Source organism: Sphaeramia orbicularis, chromosome 15 (assembly GCF_902148855.1).
Source record: "Sphaeramia orbicularis chromosome 15, fSphaOr1.1, whole genome shotgun sequence".
NCBI lineage: Eukaryota > Metazoa > Chordata > Actinopteri > Kurtiformes > Apogonidae > Sphaeramia > Sphaeramia orbicularis.
Window position 1 is genome coordinate 35803019 of NC_043971.1, and position 24415 is coordinate 35827433.

At 36.2% G+C, this 24415-nt stretch overlaps 1 protein-coding gene across 3 annotated transcripts in view; it reads left to right on the forward strand.

Moving 5' to 3' along the window:
- LOC115434336 (protocadherin-15-like) overlaps window positions 1–24415 on the forward strand; it is a 348357-nt gene that overhangs the window by 305683 nt on the left and 18259 nt on the right. For all 3 annotated transcript variants that reach the window (XM_030156230.1, XM_030156229.1, XM_030156231.1), the window contains 3 exons: window positions 6937–7064; window positions 22030–22245; window positions 23779–23867. In XM_030156230.1, the coding sequence (XP_030012090.1) occupies window positions 6937–7064; window positions 22030–22245; window positions 23779–23867 (433 nt within the window). The remainder of the gene's footprint in view (window positions 1–6936; window positions 7065–22029; window positions 22246–23778; window positions 23868–24415) is intronic.

Consider the following 24415-nt stretch of genomic DNA (forward strand, 5'->3'; position numbering starts at 1 on the left):
CAACTTTCATTTCCCTACTGACTCTTATATGTTCAAATAATCACAGTATTATTGGAGTGAGTTGTCACTTGATTCCCCGTTGTGTTCTCTATTGCTCTGAATATATAGCAAAATGAAAATGTGCACAAAAGCAAATACACCACAGTGTACAACAGTACTCCTAGTAACATGGGTATTTCTGAAGCGGATTTCAGCTTATCTTAGAAGAAAGTATAATTAAGTATCATCCTTGTCATAAACAAACAGTGATTCATTACATTTTAATGTTACCACTGCTGTTTTGTGGCAGTACAGATGCTAATTCATCAAATGCACCTATGAGCCATATTGGAGAGTGGGGATAAATGGTATTTGTGCTTATTCAGGTTGGAGAACTTGTTGGAGCAGTTCTTAAATGTAGCTGAAACTGAAAAATAAATAATTTAAACCAGCTGCTGCTACTCATCAGTGATTGAATTGTACATATCCTTTAGCGAGTCCTAATAGCATGCTACAGGTTCGACATTGAAAACATTACTTAAGTAAAAAGCTTGTAAGTATTTGCAGTAAAATGAAGTTAAAGTTGTTTTTATGCAGAACAGTTTTTTTATAATATTGCTCATGCATTAATATGTTGAAGTTTACTGCTGTACATCTCATTCTAACTGCTATACCACTGGGTAATTTAACCCTTTCATGCATGAATTATGAGAACTTTAATCAGGATTTATTTCCTGAGTGTTTTTATTCCTCTTTAGGCATGAAACAAACAATGCAATTGACATTTGTTTATGAACCTATTCTTCATGGAGTTCCAAAAATGTCCACTCAGCTTGATAAAATGTATTTACTAATATATTGTGTGAAGACTATGAAATAAAAACATTTTACTGCTTCTAATCTGCTGTTTTCTCACATTTTAACATACTCTAATAGTCACTACTCACTTCATGGAGATAATATGCAAAAAAAAAAAAAAAAAAAAACTTTGTTAGAAAAAAAAAATGTTGATTGTAGTTTAATAACAATTGCAAGCAACTTATTTACACTGAAATATGTTACTGCAGATCAGGTTTATCAAGAACAGCAAAGTTATCGTAATGGTATGAATTACAGTGTATTGGATGATGCATAAGCGTCCACTGTGTTGGCTGATATGGAACTAAAACAACAAAACCATGAATATACAGGAGAACAGCTTTGAATGGCTGTCCATTGTAGTGACCACTATGTATGAAAGGGTTAATCTACATCAATGCAAAATATTATATATATAATTTAAGCTTATTATATGTTTGTAAGAAAACTGCATATTTCTTAAAAGTCAACTTTTTAGAAGCTCAGAAAAATAGGCCTGTTTTCTGCTTTGTGATAATTTCCTGCTAATCCAAGAGGGTTTTAACAGTTTATTTATCTTAAGAAGTCAAGTTTTATCTCAGCTCATGAAGTAACACTTAATCCTTCAATATAGACAAAGTACATGGTTTTCACCGAACAAAAAGGGATGAGAAATAGAAATCTGAAAACTTTGATGAATGTAGTGGTGTAAAAAGTGCGATAATTGTCTCTGACATTTAGTGAATTATTTATTCATAAAATAAAAATACACAAGTCACTTGTATTTGTACTTAACACCTAAAAACAGGCCGTGTGAGACTGTAGCTAACATCCTGTAGGGAGTTTTCTGGGAGGTTTTCACCCATCAACCTATCATTTATCAAAAGTCTTGTCTGGTATTAGTATCCAGGTCACATGATTTGGTTCAGGTAATCAGTCATCATTTACTCAGCCTGATCAGAATCCATCATGGCCGCCAACGGTGCAGGAAACAATTCCCAGAGGGTCTTACTTATTAATCATGCTTATTTTGAGGAAGACAATAATGTAAACTGAGCAAAGAAATTAGGACCTTTGCCGTAATATTATGATGAAGAAAAAATGTTCAGTGTTTTTGGTGTTATTTAGGAAACTTTCCCAAGATGTATTGCCTAGATCAGAGGTTGAAAATGCAGTTTGGTCGAAGATGTTGTATCAAACGATAAAGCATGTTAATGTTTACTACAGCACCGTATATGGTCATGCACAGTTATGTATTTATATTACAACAGTATATTCTACATCTGTGCATTCTTACTGAAAAATGCCCATGCAGCTGATTCTGACTATTCAACAAAAAGAGAAAGAAAACAGAGTATGTGCTTTTTTCTTTTCAATCAGTTTAGAAATGGCATTGAAATGGCATTGAATGTTTACATGCACCAGAAGTTCATGACATTCAGATTGTAGAAGTACAGAAGAAGGCATTTCCCTCTAGTTACTGACAAAACGTGCAATTCTAAAGAAAATCCACAAAAGCATATCTTGTTCATTTTGTTTGACATTACTTTTTCATACAGTATCAATTCACTATATAAAGCAAGAACGGTATAAAAAAAGCTCAAATCAGTTGAAAAATTAGAATGTCTACTGAAAATGGCAGAGGAAAACAACAATATATCATTTCTCTTCATGAAATTAAACAATAATATGTTCAGCATTTTAACTGTGTTTGTACCTTAACAACGCAACATATACAGTCGCAGAAAAAAATATTAGACCATCAAAAGTCATCAGAAACAATGGTTATGCAATCAAGTACTAACTCCTGTGTGTGTCATGTGACTAAAACAGACAGAAAAGAAAACATGGAATGCCTAAAAGCACTGTTTTTGTTAGTACAGTGCCATAGATATTGATGTAAGAACTTCAGTGATCTTGGTTATTATCAAGAGAACATGGAAAATGGCTAGTTATCAGCTCTGACATTAAACTCTTATGAGCTATTTTTGTTGTTATCATTATATTTGTCCAAACAAATGTACCTTTAGTTGTACCAGGCATTAAAATGAACAAGAAACTGAAGAAAACAGGGAGTGGCCTAATAATTTTTTCCGCCACTGTATCATGGGAGACACAACCCATAAAATGCAAAATATAAAAGATATCTGGGGAAGAAAATTAAAAAAAAAAGGATGGGAATGTTTTACTTAAGTCCAAAAATAATATTTTGCACTCATGCCTGTTTACTTTCCATCTCTGTTAATAAGTGTGTGAAACTGTTTTGCAAAATCAAATCGGATATCTTCCATGAACATGAACAGTTTAACAGCAGTGTCTACAGTAAGCTATTAGTGCAACAATATTCTGCATGAGTACTCTTTTATATTTAATTAATAGTGTTAAACAACATTCTCTTTAACATGCAGGTGACACTTATGCTGCTGTTTCTATCCCTGAGACTGCAAACCCTTAAAATCAATACCATGCACACGCACACAACAGCCACACACACATCCTCACAAGGCACGGATACACATAGTTTAACGCAGGGTATGACCAAAAATCAATTAAACACGTTTGCTAAATGAAAATGCATTCTCAAAGACACCCCAGATTATTCTGCATTAGCAACAATTCCTCCTCCTAATGGACCTGTTCCTTTTATGCATTTTTATCAGTGTTTGAGAGTGAAAGGGAGAAAACGGGGTGAATCTCTGTACTTGCGTTTAGTCCTGATTATATAGGGTGGAATATCGCTACTTTGTACAAATAGAGCAGAGGGAGAGAAAGTGCAGACCTCTTTCCCGTCCCCTGGAGTCCTCCCTCTGTGCCTAACACTACAGCTTTTGTGCCTGTAATTTGATGTACTGTGTTTTTGTTTGTCCTATTCCCCCGGTGCATCCTTAGCTCCTGTGCCACATGACATTACATTTTTGTATGCCGCCAGAAGAAAAATGGTCCTTGACATTGCATTTTTTTTTTTTTACATAAACTGCAGTGTGGTAAGGACTTTGTGCTGTACATATTTATGCTGCACCTTGCATAGGTGTAACTGTGACAAATTAGGGGGTGCAATGTCTACACTCAGTGTGTGTTTTGCCTTTAAAACAGAATGCGAACGCTTCAAATGTCTTGAAACGAAGGGTAGTCCTTTGCAGGTGATTTAAGATTAGAAAGACTAAGTTTTCTGCCCAGTTCGCTTTTTTATTTCTCCTCGCTTTCATCTTATTGACTGCCCTTCAAATTATAATTCCCAATAATGTGCAAACAATTGCCCGTGGAACTTTCAGAGGCTTTTATTGATGGTATTACTTATTGTCTTGCACCAGGTTATGGGGAAAACAAAAACTCCTGAACAGTAAATGATGCAGCTTGAATTATTAAGACAAGGAAAGTAGACTAACCTGAAAAAAATGCCAACGAAGGCAGGGTTTCATCACCTTTTTTTAGTTTTTACGGAGCTATATTTCACTCACTAATTGGTAAACAGATTGGAAAATGGGTTCAGTTGTTTTCCTGATCTCCTTATTGTGAGAGGAGTCACCTCAACACCTTTCAGTCTCAGTTATTCTTCAGAATATTTGCTGTAATCAAAACAAAGTTAACCCCCTCATTACTGAGTCAAAGTGATCAGCCAAACAAACGTAAACTTCTCATTATTATGTTAAATTAGCGCTAACTGACAAAACATATCCACTGCAGTTCAGTTGAGAAAGGAAATTAGCAAATGACTCAAGTGGAGTTTCCCAAACTCACTCCATTTTGAGTGCTTTAAAACTACTTTCAAACTCATTGCTAGAATTTATAAAAAAAAAAAAACCAAAACTGATTGACTGATATAAAGCTGACTGAACTGGAGAAAACCTTTCCTCAGTTGATAACGAAATGAGTATGACGTTTTTCCAAAGTTGATGATGGCTACCCAAAAGCACTTTATTAGATAAAGCTTTCCTGACATGTTGTGATGTTTTGGGTAATGACCAAGTTGCAAAATATTTTTAGGAAACCAACTTAGGCTCTCTTTTGAAGTTGTGGTCCAGCTGATGACCATGAAAAAATTGTGTTGATGTGACAAATTTAAGATAACTTCTGATTTCAGCGGACATGTTTACTTCACAGCTAGTGACCATGTGAGGTTTTTATATTTTTTGCTTCTGTGTCTTGATATTCTAATAATATACTGCATTGCCATTACATCTGATGCTTTATTTTTTAATACTGTTATTATATGCAATATTTTATATATGTCTCCTATTTAACTTAACCTTGAAAGGCCTAAAGCTATTTTTTGAGGCAATTTCTACAATAATTTGTCTCTACATCCAACCTTTCCTCAGTCATCTATCACTGTTTCATCCTCTACATTTTTCAGTGACGTATTTCCTATATTCAATGTATTGATCATGCTGATCATGTAGAACAGGGGTTTCCAAAGCCAATGGGGGGGGCACGAGGTTAATTTCTAAATCCTCTTAATTAGATTCCTGAGGTGAGAGAGACAGATTAACAACAGTATTGTGATACATTCCACTTGACAGTTGGAGGCTTGTGCCACAGGTGTTCAGGACCACAAGAAAAACTTTTATTTTGGAAGATCAAAACTCACAACACTATCACATGAACAATAACTTATCTTTGGCAAACAGGTAAGGCATTGTTCCACCTACAGGTTTGACTAATGGTGTCACATTAATAAGAATAAACATAAAAAGGCCAATAAACATTGTAAAACAGACAGATTGACCTTAATAAACATGAACACAACACTCTCCTTGAACCCCTGCACATAAAACATAACACAATGAGTAAAATGTTCAGTACCCACAATGCAATGCGGCAAATATGCCACAATATCTTTTTGTGAGTCCTGTGCACAGGATTTTTTTTATGTTTCAGTTTTGTTTTATAATTAAGTTTGCATATGTCAGCAACAATGTTCAGTCATACTTTACATGGAGAGTACTTTGACGTATTTTGCTTTTATCTTATAGTAAATTGTTATATATAAAACTGTGTCATTATTGTCAGGCTGTTCTGTTCTTTTGTGTTGTTATGCCCATGTTTGGATACGCCTATTAGTGGGACTCCTGTTGTACATGTTTCAGTCACTTTGGGAATAGTAAAATTAAGGAAAAGAGACTTTTTCAGCAAATAGATCATTAACTAAATGTAAAAACAGGTTTACAATCATTTATAGTCATTTGTCAAACTCAATGGGTTTTACTGGTGAATCAGTGTTGTAGAAGACAGTGTTTCCACGGTAACTACAGAGCCTCTGAACGTCCAAATGGGTCATATCTGATGAAAAGATTACAAACTGTATTTTACAAGAAATATTTAAAATATTAACTGGATTAGTGGTTCAAAAGTTATTAAACAATTACCATCTGTTGATGCGTATTATCGCTGGAGATTGTTTAGATCAGTGGTTCCCAGCCTTTTTGGTTTGTGACCCCATTTTAACATCACAAATTTCTGGCAACCTCAGACATTCAAAACGGAGACTTTTTTTTTTTTTCTGAAATTAATTTGTTTTTGACCATGTATTAGTTTGCTATACTATATTGCAAATAAACGTTAATTTTAGATGACATTTAGTCTATTCAATGTATATTATTATGGACGGATTCAGAAAAGCCAGGTGTAGATTACTGCACAAAGAGAGAATTTTATTTTCCCTGTGCAGGACATGTACAGTCAGTCCAGCTTGTATTTACAAGGCTGACAATTTATACTGAACAAACAAGAACTCAAACTATGGATTATGAAAGAGCTGCAGCATCTGAAACTGACCACAATGAACATTTGAAAGATGAACAGTACCATAGTGCTTCAGTTTCAGCTTCAGAGTTTGTCATGTCTTTTATGGATTGTGACTGTCTCTCTCAACTCACCGTACATTTTTTATTACTGTAGTAAGTTTTTATTTTTTATGTTTATCAATTACTAGAAATTTCAGGTGACCCCATTTGAAATCCAGGCGACCCCACATAGGGTCTCGACCCCACGGTGGATCTAAACACTGGTTTAGATCTTTGAAGGTTAATATTAAACTAAACAAATGATGTATGTGTTTTCTACTCTGCTTTTGCTTGTGTAGGTAGATGACTTAAATGCTTTTTGTTTCCATTTTTCCAGGCAACACAGCCAAGGTGTTCATTGAAGTGAAGGATGAGAATGACAACCCTCCCATCTTCAGCAGGCAGCTGTACATAGGCGGCGTGACAGAAGATACCAAGATCTTCAGCTCTGTGCTCAAGATAGTGGTAAGAAGAAATCCTCTGTCATCTTTGGTTTTATTGCGTGTGTGTGTTTGTTTGTTTGTGTGTGTGTGTAAGCATACATGGAAACAGCAACGGAGTGAGATCTGCTCTTTCAGCGCTTACCCTTCAGCCACGTAGAGAGAACCCATCCAATCTGCTCGGCGCAGTTTCATTTCCTCCCCTATCGCAGTACACATCTTCTCTTCAATTCTGCTCTCCCTACTGTGTTCCTTGTCCATGAGTAGGTGAGATCAGAGTGAGCTGAGCGCTGTAATCCCCGTATGTTCACAGAAGTATGGTTGGAAATCCTGTCTTATTATCAGCCTGCTCTGCTGAGGAGCTTTCACTTTGTCGTCCTTTGTCATCACATGGGCCACGTTATATGTCATGTTTCCTGTGTGTGTGTGTGTGTGTGTGTGTGTGTGTGTGTGTGTGTGTGTGTGTGTGTGTGTGTGTGTGGTAGTTTATGGGCTTGTGTTTGTGTGTTTTTCCTTTTTTAAATCACCACAAGCAAGAAACTGTAGCACCCACCTGAAATGCCAGAGCTACACTTGACATACAGTCATGAATTTACTTTTACCACAGGCGGGTTTCTACCTACTTTTATCACAGATTTTAATCATATTCTCTGAAAAGTGGAAAGAAAATGTCAACTTATGGTGTTTCCATCCACTATAGTTTTGTGAACTTTATGAGTTGATTCTTCCTCATTTTATGTATTAATTCAAACTTCCTACAGGTATGAGATACAGGACGTCTTCCAGAAAGTACATTCAATATACTAATTGTATATAAGAAACATAAGAAAGATAGCAAAAGACGTATAAAAGAAAGCTCATAAAAGTAAGAAAGAAGCAAATAGAACATACCAATGATATGTATGATTATTATCATTATGGATTAAGGCTTTGTAGTAATTCACATAATAATAAACTACCTGAGGGAGGAGCTGACAGATGTAGGAGGTATTTTATCACAAACCTTGAACTGGATTTAGCTGTTGTGTCTTGAACTAAACCGTTTTTCTGGACCCTGCACATCAAAGCCTTAGTCTGACAGTGTGTTTCCCCAGCTCTGCATGCATGGTTGCATTTCATTGACGTTTCCACCTCATATGACATTTCCTTTTTTGTTGTTTTTTCTTTTAATTGCACAAATCCAGTTATTGCAGATAAACATAATTATTTGCTAAATGTGATGCCATTGCACTATTCACACATTCTTTTTCTCAATATGCAAACTTCTCTTCTAACCTCTTCTAAGCTTAAAAACTGGTCATTCATCTTCTATATCACGAAAACAATTGTTTTTGAGATGCTTTCTGATTACGTTGTCAAAGCTGTAGTTCCCAGAAATTAATGCTATGCCCTTATTTAGATGATTCAGATGAGGATGTGTGTCACTACTACTACTACAACCAGTTACAGGGTTTCTGCGGGTCATTGAAAAGCATTAAAAGTCATTAAATAAATTTTGTGAAAATTAAGCCATAAATGGCATTAAAAAGCATTAAATTCGATGTCCAGAGGCATTAAAAGATTAAATACATTTAATGGAATAAAGCTTTGTTATTCCTGATTTATTTTGATTACATAAACATTTGAAGGTGGGGTAGGAGATCTTAGAAAAATGGTTTGAGCAAGCTATATTTTGAAAATACATCAAACCACTTTTTTCAGACTTCCCCCTGAAACCACACCTCCAGAGTACTGGCACGCGCAATGCGTGTTCCCAAGGGTTCACAAGCACTGCATAAATCGCCCGACCCCAGCTCTGAGTCACAGATCCATGCATACCTCATTCAGTCTCTTCCAACACCCCAACTCTTACAGAACAGCCCCAATTCATACCTATCTGGTTAACGTTACAGTTACTAGTGATTTACGTTAGTGACAAAACAGTTTGCTTGGTGAACTTTACATCCTAATTTGGCTAATATAGCCAAGCTCTGGCTCTGGCAAAGCTCTGGCACTGTACAAGTGCTCCAAGCCTCTGAGAATGCGCGATTCATGCACGAAGAGGGGTATGCGCAGAGGGGGGGAAGGACAAATGGCAGTTGAGTTTGATAGACATAGCACCATTCAATCATTTTGATGGGCCGATTAAAACGATTGGATGGTGTTTGTTCAGTCCTGTCTGTTCCACAGATGACAATTTTTTTAAAAATTTTGTGTTAGAGCATTTAATTAATTAGTTGTAATCAGGGTGTGAAGGGGATTTTAAGCAATATAGTAAAAAATGCTCCAGGAAAACATCTCCCATCCCACTTTTAGTAATTTTGATCGGAAGTATAGTGTGATGATTGACAGGTGGAACCTTTTAAAAGGCTGTTGTTTATGGCTGATGCATGAACACCGGATGCTTGGAATGCAACGTGCAGTGAATGTGCTCATGCTGTGGCGAAAGAGCAGAGGAAATATTAGCAAATGTAGGAAAAATGGGAAAATGCAAGTTTCGGCAGAAGTGATTTGGAGGAGGAACTATTCAGAACCTGGTCAAAGCCTGTTGACAGTAAACCATCATAAAAGTATATATAAAACTGTATCTGCAGTTGGAGATGGGCATTAAATCTCTTTAAAGTGGTATTAAAAAGGGCATTAAAAAGCATTAAATTAGATTTGCTGATACCTGCAAACATCCTGATTTAAGTGTTGATCATAATGGACAATGTTCAGAAATAACAGCACTACAAGCCACTGAGATACTGTCAGTATGAAGACTTACTACACAAATATTGTCTGGGTTCAGACTGTGTTTAATATTACACCAATGGGCTCAGATCCACAGGGAGGTGATGTCAAAGGTTAGAAATCACAGCACAAATATTTCAGCTCCATTTTTTTTCTCTTTGAATTTTGACAGTAAATAAGCCCTGCTGGTCAAATGACCTTCAAGTCCCAGTAGTTCGATATGTTGTCAAGTTCCACAAATATGAGCAGTAACTTTGGGAGTGGAGAGACTTAGACTAAAGTGGGCAAGAAATATAGATCTGCAACGGAGGAGGGCAGGATGGATAAGGATGTGACTTAGTACAAGTTGGCAAGGATAACGTCATAACCTTGGAATGTGTTTATTTATGTTCAACGTGAGGACATTTGTGGTCATTGAAAGTTTTAAATATAAGTATGATTTTGTTCAGACAGATTTAATCAAGGTACATGCATGTGGACATTATGTACCTGTAATAAAGAGGGAATAAAATAGTAATAGAATTAAACGAACTGCTGTAGAAGATGAATAAAATATAAGAACAGGACACATACAGGCTTATGCGTTTTACAACCGCACTGTGTAATATTCTTCAGATAAAAGGGAATTTCACTGAAAGAGTTGGAGGTTAACCTATAGCCCTCTTTTTAAATTAAACTGGGATGTTGCCAGAAACACGGGAGCTATTTACAATGTAATGACCACTGGGCTTTTACAAGACGATATGGGTACCGTATCTCGCTGACAAGTTGAGCAGTTCAAAGTTCATGAAAAACGATGAGTGGAAAGTGATCCAGAACTTCTGGATCGTGTGGAAATTGGCCTGAATCGTCAAATAATGGAGGAGAGCTGACTATGATCTTCTGTCTTTTCAAGTTTTAAGAAAAATGAAAAAAGAATTGGCTGCTGGAAGGAAAAAAATGACACATATTCCATGATCAGATGGACATTATATTAACCCATAAAGACCCAGTGCTACTTTTGTGACAGTTCCCAAATGTATTTAACCTTTCTTAACCTCTCTTATGTGATATATCACCATTTATTATAATATTATCCGCTGTATTTTGTGGGGGGGGGGGGGGGGGGGGGGTTTCAGTGAAAATCAGGTATTTTATTATATTTGATTTGATCATGGAGATGTTCATAAAAGCTCAGATTAAGGTTGAGGGTTATTACATCAAAAACCGAGAAAACTGAAAAAAAATTTTTGCTTTTTAAGTAAATCTGTCATTAACTGAACATAAATCAAGTGTCAGGTTGTTGACTTTGTTTGTATAAAGGGATTTTTTTAGTGTGCTGAATATTAGTAAATGCAGATTCTGCACCAAAATTTCAAGAATTTCAAGAGTTCTTAAAAAAGGTTAAACCCATTAAGACCCAGTGCTGCTTTTATGTCACTTCCCTAATTCATTTTTCTCTATTTAATTAATTATTTTAATATACTGATCATGTACTTTAATAATCATGGTGAGGTTACATTTGAGGGTTATTATATTATTAACAAAGACAACTTAAGGAAAACTGACTTTTTCAGTAAAATATATCATTAACAGAACATAGAAACAAGTGTCTTCATCCACTGTTGTTGATCCAACTCCATGGGTTTTACTGGTGAATCAGTGTTGTAGAAGATGACAGTGTTTCCACGGTAACTACGGAGCCTCTCAATGTCCAAATGGGTCATATCTGATGACCATGAAAGATGACAAACTCCATTTGACATCAGTTATTTACATATATTGATAGGATTATTGAATCAACAAGTATTAAACATTTACATCAGTAGATAGTTTAGGTTGGTGGTGGATGGTTGTGTCTTTATGGGTTCATTCCAGTTTGACAACTCACATTTGGAATGTGTTTTACAGCCGTAGAATGTTTCTAATGAATAAATAAATGAATAACCCCCCACACCCCCACCCCCCGGAGATGGCATGTGGAGGAGGGAGCTAAAATCAACAACAAAATCAAGCAATTTTATAGACCGTCTCGAAAAATGTAAATGGGTTGTTTTTGTAAATTAAAATAGTGTTCCTTCTTTCTTTATGCCAGTGTTGTCATTTTAAAATGCAATTCTGGGAAACAGAACAGTGCCTTTTGTCTTGGTAAAGCTACGGGAATGGAAGTATGAATGTATTTACAGAGCGGATACTGTCAGTAAGTGGAGAGGTGTGGAATTTTAGTGTCAGGATAAGTTAAGAACTAAATGAATGCCTCAGGGGGAACGATGTAAAGAAAAGAAAAGAAACTACCCCAGTGCTACAAAATCGATTTTGTATAACTAATGTCCTTATGTTAATTTAATTTAAGATGTGATTTAATATTACTGGAAGGCAATGCTGGCATTGACTCTGTAGAATATTGACAGCGTTGAACCATTACACTACTGAACATGATTATGGAAGAGTGTGCAGCATCCTTATGTTTAAATGGCTGATGTGTTTCTATAACACACTTGTCTATGTATGTCAGGGATGCATATGTGTGTAACATGTGAATTTTTTTCAGTGTTACTTTTGATCATTCCCGCAGGGTTTCATAGAAGCAGACTTGAATGTGAAACCCTCTTAAACCTGCCTTATTAGATTAGTTAAATGCGACTATGTTCTAACACTGTGGAATGCATTATTTATGTCGAGGCATTTACTTAAAAAGCCCTCGACATAACATAAAAATTCGGAGGAAAAAGGAACAGGTAAATATAAATAATAAATAAATACATACATCAGCAATTATCATTTTTGCAAATTCGTTTTGTTTTTGCTGTCAGCTAAAACTCTTAATTTTACTTACTGTGAATTTTCATGTTTGTTATCATAAGAATTGTTTTTAAAGGGATGCTAAACACGTTTATAAGAAAATGCATGAATTCTTGTGATAATGCACATAAAAATTTATAAAGTGTACAAAAAGCTGCATTTTGACAGTGAAAAAAACTCAATTTGTCACTTCCTGATTGAAAATCTTTTTGAACTCATCTATTTTATAATGCAAAGTCATACTTTTAGTATTATTTATTTACTTGAATCAGAAAATGTGTACATGAAATGAACCTCCTTCATTTTCTAATGGGTTGAACTGAAGCTGTTTTAAGACTATTCAGAAATACAAATACGAAGGCAGTGATTTTTGCTGTTAAAACCAGTGCCTGTTGGTTAGATGGTTTGTTGTGTAAATCTGAAATAAAGTATTAAAACACCACAGTGTCACAACAACACTTTGTAGGTATAAGAGCACATCAGGGCCTCGGTTCCACATGGGAAAGGACTGTATGGTGGCAATAAAAAGCAGAGAAAGTATTTTCAATATAGGCGTATGTTAGGTCTTAAAACCAATACAAAAATTCAAAGTAAATCTGTCAGAATTGCAAATGGTTTTGGTTTTGCGTAGGGATGCACCGATACCACTTTTTTCCAGACCGAGTACGAGTACTTACATTTGAGTACTTGCCGATACCGAGTACCGATACGAGTACTTAATAATCCCATTCCAGTTCTTAATTCCTTTTGTAAATGTGCTTTATTGTCGTTGTCATTAGTCTGACTGGAAAAAAGTGCTGCTACTGACATTTAATGTGTTGGAATGAGCGTTTCTCAATTAATCCAACAGGGGGTGCCGCTCTTAATTAATCATACTGGACAAATACCACGAAGAAGAGTAAAGTTTTTTGAGAAGAAGAAAGTCAAACATGGAGACGACAGAAGCAACACTAATGTGATACTAATATTGCAGCGTTTTCACTGGTAAGGTTTAAAAGCTTAGCTTCAGCAGGTAGAGAAAAGAGAAATGAGCGATAAGTTTCATTTTCACTTGTGCTGGCGGGGGTCCGCACTGCTCTGTACTCCCGCTGGTATTCTCATTCTGGATATGCATCTGCCATCACCTGAAAAAACGGATGGAATGTACGCAGAGGACGGACAGAACGCTGCGTCCGTATCTGTCTGTGTCTTTAACGTTACTTGCAGTCAGCGTTACTTTTATTACTGTCATTTATTTTGAAAAATCTCCACACTCTTCACACTCCCCACACATTATTCCACTGCCACGTACCTGCTGCACTGAACTGTGAATGTCACACGGCCATAAGTGGTATCGGTGCATTTGTATCGGATATCTTTTACAAGTACGAGTACACACACTGAGTATCGGAGCCGATGCCGATACTTGTATTGGTATCGGTGCATCCCTTGTTCTGCATAAAGTGTTTTTTTGATTCTCTGTTCTACCAATGTCCCCTGAACTACTCATCTCATCCTTTTTCTGATTTTATGGTAATTTTTAGAACCATTCAGTAGGTGAAGTTAAACTCAGAGCAGCCAGAATTACACTTTAATATTCTTCTTCTTTGTTTTTTTTTTTTTTTTAACGCACCACCATTTGGCCTGCAAATGCTACCCATTTTCTGAGCATAAAAGATACAATACAAAACCACATCACTCAGAAGAAAAGGCTATGATATTTATCACAGTAATTACTGATTTTGACTCATATGAACATTTTTATTATACTAAGGTTTTTGGATCCTATTGTTCAACTCTAGTTCAAATTCATGATTTGCTTGAATCTTTGTTTTGCTTAAGCTGTCGTAAAACATGTAAAAGTCTTTCTTATTCATTATAATGTCACTATAATGTCAGTCACTTATGTGCAGTTTTCTTTTAAGTATCATCTAAAAAAACAAAAAAAGACACTAACACCACTTCGCGTAGCTGTCCAGCAGTTTCCAGTGATAAAGATTCATCTTAATTCTTTCACTATAATAATTTTCAAAGTAAATGCCCACTGAAAAAATGTATGCCGTCCTTGGTGACTTGTCCCACTGAGATTTATAATCACACATCCATTTTATTTTTCTGAAAGGCAATTTTCAGTCTGAATGGTGGGTTGTTACTGTGTGTGTTTTTGTATAGTATGTGTAGACAAACTGACATTCAAATAGATGCACTAGGTTCAACCAGCCCTCAGATAAGGACGGCAAAACCAAATTGTCTTGTTGAGTCACGGACGACAGAAATGCATAATAAAGAAACAACAACTAAAAGCTGATTATACAGAATAAAGAAATGAAAAATAAAAGCTGATTATACAGAATCAAGAAATTAAAAACAAAAGCTGATTATACAGAATAAAAAAATGAATAATAAAAGCTGATTACTGTGCAAATTCAGTAAATGTGTTACATCTATTTAACATTTGCTCATATGTACCAACACTGTGTTCAGATATTCCTTAAACCATCAAACTGATTCCCTCTCTGTCTATTTCTTAACTTGGAAAAGACCCCAGAGTGTAGAATTATGGGTCAGGAGCTATTTATAATTTCCCGAAAGGCCAAACCTTCTTTGGAGTAGGACTAGTGTGAACTGTTTGTACTTAGGAGTTAATTAGTAATGAAGTTGAGTGTTCCTTTCTCTGGAGATTATCTTTAGAAATCATTAACATTTGGCTCATTTTGACACATCTGACCCCTACCCTTTTGCTCTTGATATTCTTTCCTTGGATTTTATCCTTTAGAGCCATAAGAAATAACTGCCACACCAATTTATGTGTGAAAACGACCCTTGTATTTTGTTACACATAGTATGCCAGTATTTTTATATAATCTGCAGCCAAATGATACTGTTCAGAGAAAAAGATCTGATGACACAATTGCACCATGCTCTACTTGGCTCTTATTTAGGTTCACTAGTGTTCTTTTCTTAATTCATTATGCTAATGTCATAATCATTTTATGGTATTTAATACGGTGATGGGTTTTTCTTTCCTTGCCTCCTGTTATTTACAGGGTTCCCACGGGGTCTTAAAAACTCTTGAATTTACAAATCTTCATTTAATGCCTTAAAAAAGTCTTAAAAAGGTATTCATTTTGATAAGGTAGGTCTTAAGTTCAGTTGCCATAAACTTGTTGGCTGTATTGTGTTTAAATGTCTCTGTTAAATGTCAAAGCTGCAAAGAAAGTGACGTTAGTCTACTCAGTTCCACCTGTTCTAACCTGACAATTTATATTGAAATTAGGAACCAATTATCTCTAACTTTGTAGCCCCCGGTGAGAAATGACTCTGAACAATGAGAATCAAGGCATTGGAGTAAATAAATACATTTCCCATAAATTCTAGGAGTCACAAATTTTTTTGCCAGTATGGCCACGAAATAGGCTATGAAATGGACATTAAATTTTGTTTCAAGTAGTCTTAAAAAGGTCTTAAAAATAATGGATTAGATTTATATAGCACTTTTCTGTGAACACATACTCAAAGCGCGTACAGTGGATTCATTATTCATTCACTCACACATTCACTGTCTGGTGGTGGTAAACTACATATGTATCCACAGCTGCCCCGGGGCAGACTGTCAAAAGTGTGGCTGCCAATTTGCACCTCTGACCACCAGCAAACATTCGTACACCAGTGTGAGTAGCAGTACTGGAGGCAAGGAGGGTGAAGTGTCTTGCCCAAGGACACAACAGCACATGACCAGGACAGAGCAGGATTCGAACTGCCAATCCCTCAGTTATTGGACGACCCACTCTACCCCCTGAACCATGGCCACCCCAAGGAGATCCCACTAGAGATGTTTTCCAGGCAGTGGCACAGTGGAGGGGGTGTGGCCATCATGATCTGGAGTGCTTTTTCCTTCAGTGGAACAATAGAACTTCAGGTTGTGCAGGGGTGTCAAACAGCGGCTGGCTCTGTGGACATGTTGCAGGGGGCATCCCACATGGCTGAAGGGCCCTGGTCTGTGTGGTAATGACTGGGTTTAAAAACAGGACAACGCTGCAGTTCACAATGACCGCCTGACAAAGGACTGAGAACAGGGGAAGAACCTCACTCTTTTGGACCATCCTGTGTGTTCCCCTGATCTAAATCCAATTGAGAACATTTGGGGATGGATGACAAGGGAAGTTCACAAAAATGGACATCAGTTCCAGACAGTGGATGCCCTCTGTGAAGCCATCTGCACCACTTGGAGCAACGTTCCCACTAGCCTCCTGGAAACACTCCCCTAATAATAATAGTAATAATAATAATAATAATAATAATAATAATAATAATAATAATAATAATAATAATAACGAATTTTGAAGAGATTAACAAGAACAGTAGAGCTTCTCATCACGGAGTCCTTTTTTGAAACTTTTTCTATTTTAGGCGGGTTTCAGGGTTTTTTGAGCTGTGGTCTTAAACTTTAGTTGATGAACAGCCTATTTCAGTTTAATTTTTGTTTTCAATAAATCGCTTACTCTTTTTTTTTTTTGTCTCACTCCCATTTCTTCGTTTTGCATTTTGAAAGTCTACTTAGAACCCTCTTAAGATCCAACAGTGCAAAATGTGAATTCTTGCAATTTTTCAACTGGTCTTAAAATTTTGATCAGGAGTGTATGTGGGTGTGATTTTTAGACCCGACAAGTCTTGAAGTTCAAACTTGAAGATCACCTTGAAGTACAGTATAGCTACCTTCAGACACTAGAAACTCACTCACTGATGAAAAATCCAATGTGTGTTTGGATGCAGTGGTTCTCATATCAGTTGCTGAGTCTCCTGTTGGTCGTAAACACATGAGAAAACCCTAAAACCACAATCAACTCCTAGATTGTCTGAAAACCTGTCTAGATTTTCCGTGTGTTTCTTTTCTGAGGTTAGATAATTGCATGATGGGAGCAGCATTGCCAATATTAGTTAGACCAAATATTATATCACTCTAATGGGTCAGTCTGGGAGGTTAGTGTAGAACGTGTTTATACTATGAGTGTTTCTATGTGATTGTAAAAGGGGGGGTTGGAGGTGTGGTGTGATCTGCATGTTTGGTGTACTTTTCTCTCTGACATTGTTTTTTGTTTATATTCCTTGTAAACTAAACTAAACTTTAAAAAATATTTTCAGCGTTTTCCCCAGCCAGCTTAGTTAAAATATATATTATTACAAATTCAATGTAAATTTATGGTAGATTTTGATGGTTGCAACATTGTCAAAAAAAGAGGAAAAAGTCATGTTTAGAGCTGCAGCTATTGATTATTTTTGTAATTGATTAATCTGTTATTTTCTTCAATTTGTTTTGATGAACCTATTGTTTGAAAAGGCAAAAAGATAGTAAAAATGTGAAAAGACATGAAAGTGACAAGAAACTCGCTGAAACAACAACCGCAAAAAGTATAAAAGTAAAAGGATAAATATTATCTATATAGAAATAACAGTATAAAGATATATATGAAAGTATTTATAGATATATAGAAATAATATAAAAGTGTGTGTATTTATGTGTGTGTGTATAAGGACATGCATATATATATAAACAACAAATAAGTCAAATGACATCTACATATAATATATCCACTGCAGTTTTCAACAAATTTGTATTCAACTTACTAACAACTTAAGATCTAACATCATGTGCATCACAAAAAGCACCCATGTGAAACACAACAGCAGAACCAATATTTAACGGCAGTGAAATTAAGGAAACAAAGCTTCAGTTCCTATAAATTGTAATCAAATCCTTTTTTTTTTTTAATTTTTTTTTTTTTTTTTTTTTTATACATCCACTCAAGTCGATATATCATTTGAGCTTCAGTCATGTTCATTACTGCTGCATTGCTTTTCCTTGTTGCAAAAATGATTTTCCATCTGCAGACAGAGGACACCACTTGTTGCACATCAAGTGGAATGTTTCTGTTTTTATGAAATCAGTCGCTACAGTCAAGGTCTGATTCTCCTCTTCATGATGTCCGTACATTTTCAATAGGACACAGATGTGGACCGCAGGCAGGATGGTCCAACACCAGGACTATGAAAACCCCATTGTTGGAACTGATGCAGAATGAGTGCTGACATTGTCCTTCTGAAATAACCACATATTTCAGGGAGAGACGTTAGCTTGATGGCAGAATGTCTCCAGTACATGTCCATTGTTGCTAACTGTGGATTCTTACAGACCTGTGTTACTTGAATATTCTAAAAACCTTTCAGTGTCGTCTCTGTCACAACTTTTTGAGTGTGTTGCAGACATCACAACTGAAATTATTTCATATTCAGAAAGAGATTCGGTGACTGAAAAATGAAATGAATGAATGTGTATTATTTCTTTGTACTTCTGTCAGTTAAATAAATGTGGGTTCTTTTGCATTTAAAAAAAAAAGTTTTCTTGAGATGGGCTTTTGTTGTTGTTGTTTTTTTTTTTTTTTTTTGAAGGACACGCCTAAAGCTTTTAAGACTCATACAAATTTATCGTTTTGTGTCCTAAGGGACTGTGTACGCCTGCAGCAATTATTCTCAATTCCACCTTGAACCAATATTTTTTTCTCATTTTACAGAATTCAAACCAAGGAAATTTATCTCTCAAAAATAGGCTGGTAAATACAAATTCAATGTCAGCAGTTGTTGTTAATAAAAAAAAAATACAGATTAAATGGGCAGAACGACTGAACGCTGCTGATTCTTATGAAAACAGTCATAAGTCATAAGCTTTGAAACAGGCTATTTTCACTTATGTCACATTTGTGGCAGTTTTATTCTAAGGCCGTTTCTCAACACCAAGAACACAGAGTACGGTCTTGGAAAGAACGGTTTCAAAGAACGTACTTCCTAAGAATGCAAGTCTATCTGTAATTGGAACGGCTGCGCACTTGCGAACTTTCCTCCCTGTCTCTGCTGTATTTCTGCCATCTGCTCCCTAATGCATTTCCCTCAAATCACCACAATGTCACTGATTTGATTTCAGTACTTTTTTTTACTAGTTTTTACATGTCATTTATACATTTTGTATATTTTTCAAAACTGTAATACATTTCATTGGTTCAGCCGAGCACAGCTGCCTGGGTCCCAGTCGACCTGGCGGGCTAACGACCACCTGGCTCCCACCCGAACCGGCGGGCTCACGGTCAGGCCGGCACGAACTGCATCTTGGGACTTATTTCCCAGCCAAGTCTTCATGAGTCACCAACCAGTGTATCCTTCATTTAAGCTAGCTGACAAGAACAACATCCGGGTATTCCTTGCGTTCTTGGTTTATGTGAACTTGCAGTTGGAACAGTACTTGGGCCGCAACTGATGACGTTTCACTAGAACAGAAGAACAGACAAGTAGGGGTGTGAATTAGCAAGAATTTGGCGATACGATACAAATCACAATACTAGGATCACAATATGATGTATCACAATGTATCATGATACTGTTAAAAAGGCAGTTTTTTGTTTGTTTCTTTTTTTTAATGATTATTTCCTTGAAGAATTGAATTACACCAGAAATATGCACAAATACTAAACACATTTTTATTTGATCAGTACAGGATCTAATGCTATATCACCAAATTTTCCTGCGTTAAAACTTAAATTATGTTTTACAGATATTGCAGTTTAAGATCCTGCTCAAATGTTCATATTCTATTAGTTCATAACTAACATCATAACATTATTTTTGTGCAATCCCAACCAAGGAACTAACAATAAATAAAACAGTGTTAAATAATAATAAATAAAATACAAACAAAAAGAAAAACAAAAAAGAAAAATGAACCTCCACAATATCTGCATTTGAATAAATACCTAAAAATATCGATACAGTACTTTTTAATATCTATACAGTTTTGTGAAATGAAATGTCATGGTATATTGCAGAACTGATATTTTCTTACACCCCTGCAGACAAGAACACATATTGAGAAATGGCTTAAGTCTCTCTAATCTCAGTTTTCTTCCTTTATTTTGCAAACACTTTTCTGTATATTGCATAATGGAACTTTAGTCCCTGTTCATTGTAAATGTACATGAAGTGCTAATTGTAATGACAAAATAAACTCAGTCTGTAGCATTTATATCTGTCAAAACAGAAGTCTGATATGTGATAAGAAAGTATCAAGAAAAGTCATCCATTATGTAGGTCTGTACTGATTTTCTACCTTTCATTATTGTATGCTGGAATCTACAAAAAAGCCATTTAAGATTAAAAAAAAAAAAAAAAAAAAAAATCATTAGTTGCAGCTCCAGACACTAGAATGCATGTATTTCCACGATTCTAATGGCCTGTGAACACATCATTACTGTATATAAAGGAGGTAGGTACATTTATTTGGTAAAATTGTTTTTTACCCAATGAAACTAGTTTCCATTCTGTTGATTTATGCAGCACATTCATTGGGACCTTACTTTCTCTCTTATCCCTCTCTCCCTTTTCTGCAAATAGCTGGAGAAAAAACAGATTGCTCCTATTTATCAGTGTCACTCGCCACAGACAAGCACTCTGAAAATTGATGTCTCACTGAGAGCTCAGTGGCCAGTCAAACTTGAGCCTCAAAGGTCGATTGGAAAATTCTGTGGTTTCGCCTACCACGGCATGTATTGGCTTTACAAGCTTAATATAGATTAGAGTCCTGACAAATAATGTGTCTAAAGGATTACATGGTCTTTAACCCTGTTTTATTCTTGTGTTGATTTGAGAAATGGCATTAATACTTAGCAAATAAACACAATTTCTCAATCAAATCATCAAAGGAAAATCATTTATTTATATAAAATAAAGGAAAAAATACTAGAATATTTCTTCCTTTATCACTTTAGACAGGTTACAAGAGCCTCAAGCTTCAGCTTCCATCCCGCTTACAAGAGTAACTGTCAGCTGCTGTGCCTTTAGTAGAATACTTGCATGGAAAATATATTTTTTATCTGCTGCAACTGATAAATTGTTATTAAAATGCTCAAAACTGTCAGTGCTTCTCTCTTAAACCATCTGTAACCAGGCATTTTAGTATAACACTATAACTTTTTCATCCACGGTTACACTGACAACAACCTTTTTCCTCTAACCAATTGGAGATGCAAGAAAAATGTATCTTCCAACAAAAAAAGAGTGGTACAGACGGCTATTATAGATTATTTTCATGAAAAGCTTGACATGTCACATGGCTCTGGAATAACTACAATGTAGCCATGTGACATGTCTATGAATAATTTTGTTATAAATAAAACCGCGAAAGGTGCATTATGAATAAAATTCCATTAAATCACAGGGCGCCTTCTTTCAGTTGAAGCTCTTAAGCATATTGCAGTTGCACTAGTGTCAGAAAAGACATTTACAGAGAGCTGTAAAAGGTGAAGCATGTCTGTCACATGGTCAGAACAGTCTGTTTTTATGCTTTAACTGTGTCACAATCATGTCCACAGCCTGAAGAAACAGGCCTGTTACATTTATAGTAAAACCTGAAATTCAGCATGTGCAATAGTTTGTATTTTGGTGTGTGTTTTGATGTGTATAAATTTGTTTTACAGGCCACAGATAAGGACACTGGGAATTACAGCTCCATGGCATACCGCCTGATTATCCTGCCAACAGCAGAAGGCCAAGATAGTTTTGTCATTGAGACGTACACAGGTATCATCAAGTCGGCCATAATGTTCCGAAACATGCGCAGATCCTATTTCAAGTTTGAAGTTGTCGCTACAGATGACTACGGGAAAGGTAACAGCGGCAAGGCAGACGTCGTGGTGAGTCAGTTCTGTTTGGATCTTGGGAAAATGGACATATTCTCCAATGTAGATGAAATATATGCTATGTTTACTGGGGCACCGATAGGGGGGGGGGTAAACATGACAATTTCATGGGGGCCATAGAGCAGAGGAGGGGGTCCAGTGGATACAGGTTAGAAGTGGTGAAAATTTCGTGTAAGATCCACTGTATAAGAGAGACATAGAAGTTGGGAACAGGATGTTGAAAAAATGTTAAGTTTCAGTTTTGTTTTCACGCTAGCATAAAATAAGATACTTTATTGTCATTATACAAAATGTACAGTAAAATTTAGGTGCACTATCAGGATAAGTGACGTTACGTATGGACCCCCCCCCAGCTCCGACAGATCGACAAGATACTGAATTTTATAAATGGGCCCACAACATTTAGCTTTCATGGGGCCCCCAGTTGGTAGCGGTGCCCCTGTATATTTACTATCATGTACATTGCTGATTACTGTCTACTAGCCCTTGACTTATATGTCAGATATTAATTGTACATTGCTTCCACAGCTTGGTGTATCATCATTTAAACAGGAAATTGCCACTTCTCTGCTGTTCATTGATACAAGAGAGCAATAAAAAAAAAAAAAAAAAAGAAAAAAAAAAGAAGCATGCCACTGATGATTCCTGCCAAACTCAATTTGCCTGCATTGACTGTAAAATAGTTGCTGTTATTCTTCTGTAACTCTGCAGGGATTTTTGGCAACTCTGGCATCATTCAAGTAATCTGAGCTTAAAACTGAATTCTTTAGCAGAAAGCTTTTAAAAACATGATGATTTTTTTTGCTGGTTTATCTAAAGGTAGTAACAACAGGGGATGTTTTGGTCAATTATATTCTCCACACATGCCTTAGTAAATGTGTTAATAATTAGCTTATGTTGTTTTTTTTCCGTGTTTTGTTAGCAGTGTATATAATTATGTGTGCATTAGTCCATGAGGCACATCTTTATACATCCGTGTGTGATTTTCTGCGAGTCCCCTTTTCTCTGTGTATTTTTTTTTTCTCAAATAATTTCCCCACCCACCCGCTGTGATTGGGCTCAGCTTTGCCCCCAATTCAGCGCTTATTTTTCCTGATTGTGGGCAAGCTTATTTTTCGTTTCAGTGAAATATGTCTGGCTAACAAGCCTCTAACGAGACACAGGGAGGGTCTGGGACGTCGCCGGGGTATGAGAGCGCAGTGAGTGCTTAACCGCGGTGCTCGTTAATTTTCAAGGGGAAACCTAATTTCACAGGAGCCGCATGGGAGATTTGGCCGCAGAGCACAGAGGCTGTTCCCTATGCACTTAACTGCGGCATCAGAATTAGGTCCTGTTAAGTTTACCGCATGGCACCAATACACGCAGGCAATTATAATGTCCCCTTTGGTCCACTGAAAATGCATGAAAATGACACAGCCGAGCTCAAAACGGGCATTTGACAACTGGCATAGTCACTGATGTAGCTGTTATTTATCTTACTCTTTGGTGTTTCTTTTTTCTTTCTGTCGTCTCTCTTGGTTTCAACAGGTTTCTGTGGTCAACGCTTTGGACATGCAAGTTGTTGTGTCGACTGTCCCACCCACTCTAATAGAGGAGAAGAAGGAAGATCTTATTCGGTAAGCAACCCCTAAAGTGACTGAACCCTCAAAGACCTAAACAGCCACTGGTAACCAAAAGTATCTACTGGTCTAAAATGTTTAGTACCTGTTGAGCCACTAATCTTATTAATACATGTAAATAATTCAGGTAAAATGCAGTTTCTCAGGTTTCGTGGTCAGACATGACTCATTTGGACGTTTAGAGGCTTTGTAGTGAACGTGGAAATACCGTCATCTTCTGTACCATTGATTCACTGATAAAATCCATGCAGTGTGACAAATGACAGTGGATGGAGAGGCCTGTTTTATGTTCAGCTAAATGATCTTTTTTTCTGAAAGTCAGTTTTCTCTGTGTTATAATAACTTTTGAATTTACTCTGAGCTTTTATGGACGTCTACATGATCCATAAATTAATGAAATAAGGAAATTACCTTATTTTCATTGAAGAATGTAAAATGCAGAGGTTAATGTTATAATTGATGGTGATAAATTGTTTAGGAAAAGTTAAATGTAGAGAAAAATGTATTCAGTAGTTGCCACAAAAATAGTTCTGGGTGTTTAAGGG